The sequence below is a fragment of the Mus pahari genome, chromosome 14, assembly GCF_900095145.1.
Source record: "Mus pahari chromosome 14, PAHARI_EIJ_v1.1, whole genome shotgun sequence".
In the NCBI taxonomy this organism is placed as follows: Eukaryota; Metazoa; Chordata; class Mammalia; order Rodentia; family Muridae; genus Mus; species Mus pahari.
The window spans coordinates 70,443,033-70,447,081 of NC_034603.1; the positions used below are offsets into that span (position 1 = coordinate 70,443,033).

A 4,049-nucleotide genomic window follows, 5' to 3' on the forward strand; every position below is an offset into this window, starting at 1 on the left:
GGGCAACTCAAACTGGTGTCTAACCTCGTAATCTTGATTTAGCTTCTCTAAGGCTGGGGTTCTCAGCATGCACTACTGCCCCGAGATTCCCATCTGAGACTTTTTAATTGGTGCTTAGGATCAGAGAGGCTCTGAGGTGGTGGTCTACTGTGCGGGTTGTGGGGGCTAGCGGCTTGGGCCCAGATCCAGGCTTGGGTGAGTGCTGCCACCTGCTGGTCACAGGGGAGGACACCTGCTCTGGTGTTCCAGGTGGACAGGTCCAATGAGCCAGCTTAGCCAGTGGTTAGGAGGGCAGCTGAGGTGTGGCCAGGGCCAGCAGTTACACTGGCTTCTGCACGCCTTCCAAACCAGTCTGCTCTCACATTCTGCATCATTTTAGATGCAGTTTAGAGAGGGGCTAAGGAAGTTCTTGCTTGAATGCCAAGGTTTTAAAAAGGTTTTTACTGTCCTCAACTTACCATGCAGAAACCAAAGGTAAGGAACAGAACTGGACCCCAGTCCTGGGTCTCCAGCTCCTCCTGAGAGGGGACTCAAAGTCTGCAGATCCGAGTCTGCACTCTCCTAACCAAACCCCCTGGTGGTCTGCTGCATTGGTACATGCTGTGTCCCGCATGCCACAGGATTCCAGGATCGGTTTCTCAGTTATAGAGCACTTCTGGGGTTCAGAACTCTGCTCTGCCAGGTTTCTGCTAGACCCCACCCACCGGAGGGAGCAGGCCCCTGCTGCTGCTACTGCCTTCCGACAGCTCTTCACTGGCTGTCCCAGCCTTTTTTTTTTTTTTTTTTTTTTTTTGGCTTGGAAATGTGCAGGGAGCTAATGAGCTGCTCTCCGAGGCTTAAGCAGCTCTGCGAAAGGGGCATTAAGAATGGCCACTGCTGCCTTCACATTAGTCACACTCATTTTTGGCCTTAATAGGCTGCTGCGAACAAGATCTACACATCAGCAGGTCTGTAGACGCCAGCCGGGAAGGCTGATGTCTGCACCGGTCTAATTGGGTTGGGGAAGAAAAAAAGCAGACCTGTGGCAAGTGTATGTGATCTCCCCACAGCTCCACTGACTTCCCAGAGGTGCACAGGTCTGACTAGAGTCCTATGCTTAGGCCCCCTCAGTGTGAACAAAGGCCAAGTGGGATTCAGTGCACATTTAGAGCAATTCCATTTATTGAGCACCTGTGGGGCGCAGGCTGTGGTACACTAGAGTGGAGAAGAATCAGCCCTGCCATCTAGAGGCGTACAGTCTGGGAGAAGCCAACCAGGTACACATTATTCCATCATGGGTTTGGATGAGACAGGAAGGTGGTCTCTATAGCACCTAACGCAGTCTGGGGCTGCTGGTACCCGACCCGGGCAGCCAGGGTAAGATACTGCAGGGCAGGGAGCACGTAGGGGAAGCACAGAGGTAAGATAGCTTGGGGCCTGGGCAATGCCAAGAGTGGTGGCTAGTTGTGAGGAAAGCTCCATTAGAAGATGGATTTCTCCAAAGGGCTCTGCCTTAACCCTGCCACAGCATGCCCAAGAGGAGAACCACACTGTACCCAGGAGAGAGTTCTGTTTGAAGAAGGCCTTCAGTCTGGAAGGATTTACTGTGGTCCACTAGGAAGTTTGTGGTCATGATTTGGCAGATGCTCTGGAAAGGTTCAGGCCCAAGACACTTTGGGCTACATAGACGTAACCGTGGGGAGAGCCGCACAGCCTGCTAACTGCTGGTTTCCTGCCACCATGGATGTTCTGCAGTGGTAGTTAGGGATGATAGGTAGGGCTGGGGGTGGGGTGGGGGGTACGTACTGTCAGTGGGCTTCTTTTGCTGAGTCCCAGACTGGTTACACTCCAGAGGCGCACCACTGCAGGGGGCCCGTCTCAGAGTTAGAGAGAGTGTAGTGTTGTGGACATGGTACCTGACTTAGGCCTACAAGGAGAAGGAGGCCTAAGGCTTGCTGCCTGGGTACAGCCAGCTAGGGGAAGGGAACAGGTAACGGGTGAGCAGGTAGAGGAGGCTGGCAATGCCCGCGAGGCCTGTGAGGAACCCGAGCCGCAGGGGCAGATACTCCATGGAACGTTCCAGCTTGGCGTGCAGGAGGATGGCCTGGCGTCTGGTGAGGCTCCACTCGCCCGAGTTGTCCAGAACGTGGTTGGCCATGCGGGCCTTGTCCTTCAGGGGCAGCTGGGCATTGATCCTCGCCTCTGCATCCTCCCGGTTCAGGTTGTTCCGCTTCATCAGCCGCGCCAGCTGTGTATCACGGTCACTGAGGGCAGAGCAAACGTGGACTATGGATCCCAGCCCCCCTCTCCATGGCAAGATTTGGCAGTGGGCAGCTGGGTCTGGCCCAATTCGGAACATAGGCCAAGGCAGCACCGCCCTCGGGAGACTCCCTCTCTTGTAGCCACGCAGGACAGTGACAAATCCTGCACAGCAGGACCCCTAGCCCTATCAACCACTAGACCCCTGACAAGAGCAGGAGAGAGGGCTGTGGCCCTTGTTCTCCACGATCTAGGCCTTTCTGCCTGCCCATCAGCCTCAGCTTTCCTTGGGACAATTTTGACCATTCCAGGCCTTTATCTGCAACCAGAGAAACAGAAGGGAGAAACATGAGAGGAGCCTTCTCTATGAAAGTCAACCTCATTACAGAGGATGGAGCGGGCAGAGGACGAAAGCTTTAGATGCCACACGTCTATGGCTGGGGAACCTGCAGGAGAATGGAGATGGCTGTCGGCTGCTTGGAAGTACATTCACCCTCCCCAAAGTGTGGTGCAGAACAGAGAGGTCCCAGGATGCGAGGCTGTGACAGTGACACTTGGTTCTGTTAGGGCCGTGTTTTCCTTACTCCTCCCCAGTCTTCTCAGAGACATCACAGCACACTTAGGTGCAGTCTCTGTAGGAAGTACTCCAGGCGGCCTCACAAGGTATAGCTCCTCTTGGTGACTAGCAAGCACTCTTAACATTCCTCTCCCATCCCTACATACAGATTTTTAAGAGATCTGTTTTCTGAGCGTTTTTGCCTACATGTATGTAAGGGCACAGGTGTGCGCTTGGTGCCCACAGAAGTCAAAAGGAGTCAGATTCCCCGGTGCTGGAGTTAAGGATGTTGTGGGTTACTGTGTGGATGCTGGAACCTAGACTTGGGTCCTCCAAACAGCAAGTGCTCTTAAATGCTAAGCGCTCTCTCTAGTCCCCTAACTTTGTTATTACAGCACATTAAATCCGAGGACTTCATAGGGCCCTCCTGGGCTCAGCTGGTATCTTCCACAATAGAATAAAGAACCAGACAGGCTAGGGATATAGCTTAGCTTTCAGAGCACTTGCTAACACATGCAAAGCTCTGGGTTCTATAGTCATAGCCACTAAAAACAAGACAAGGGAGACTGAAGGTTTACACAGGAAGCACAGCCCCGTGGGGGAACTGACAGGATGTCTGCATCCCAGTACCAGGCTCAGGGGATTCAGGCTGAGCTTCAAGTGATGGCCCCTGAGAGTTCTGGGGTAAGGGTAGGGCAACCCTCAGGGCACTGAGCCTTTTAGTGTACAAGGAGCCTCCCACACACCAACCCCTGGAGAACCACCTTGTGCTTAAAATACCTGCAGAACCAAGGCCCACCTATGTCTGCCACACTTGTGGGTGACACCTGGGAAGTTTGTGGAAAGCAGACACACCCTGCAGGCTCATCCGCTCTCACCCGAAGGGACTGTGGGACTAATTTCTCTGGCAGCTTGATTCTCCTATTTGCCAAACCTGGATTCTGCTCTGCTTCCTGTCCTGGGGGATTCTGAGAATAAAGCTCCTTCCTTAGGTGGCTTCGGACAGCTGCCTCCACACAGCTCTCTGTTCTGGGTGCTACCAATGGGCGATCTTCAACGACGTTTCCAACTGCCTCCACTTCCATGTTCCCTCTCTAAGTCACAAGTGCCCCAGCCATGAGTACTTCACGCTAAAGTTGTTTGAAAATATGTGACGCCCGGGCAGTGGTGGCGCATGCCTTTAATCCCAGCACTTGGGAGGCAGAGGCAGGCGGATTTCTGAGTTCAAGGCCAGCCTGGTCTACAGAGTGAGTTC

At 53.6% G+C, this 4,049-nt stretch overlaps 1 protein-coding gene across 3 annotated transcripts in view; it reads right to left on the reverse strand.

Annotated features, from left to right (window-relative positions):
• Positions 1 to 1,143: 1,143 nt before the first annotated feature.
• Positions 1,144 to 4,049, reverse strand: part of Dcakd (dephospho-CoA kinase domain containing) — a 33,964-nt gene continuing 31,058 nt past the window's right edge. For all 3 annotated transcript variants that reach the window (XM_029546457.1, XM_021212863.2, XM_029546458.1), the window contains one exon: positions 1,144 to 2,243. In XM_029546457.1, coding sequence (XP_029402317.1) covers positions 1,925 to 2,243 — 319 coding nt within the window. In that variant the 3' untranslated portion in view covers positions 1,144 to 1,924. The remainder of the gene's footprint in view (positions 2,244 to 4,049) is intronic.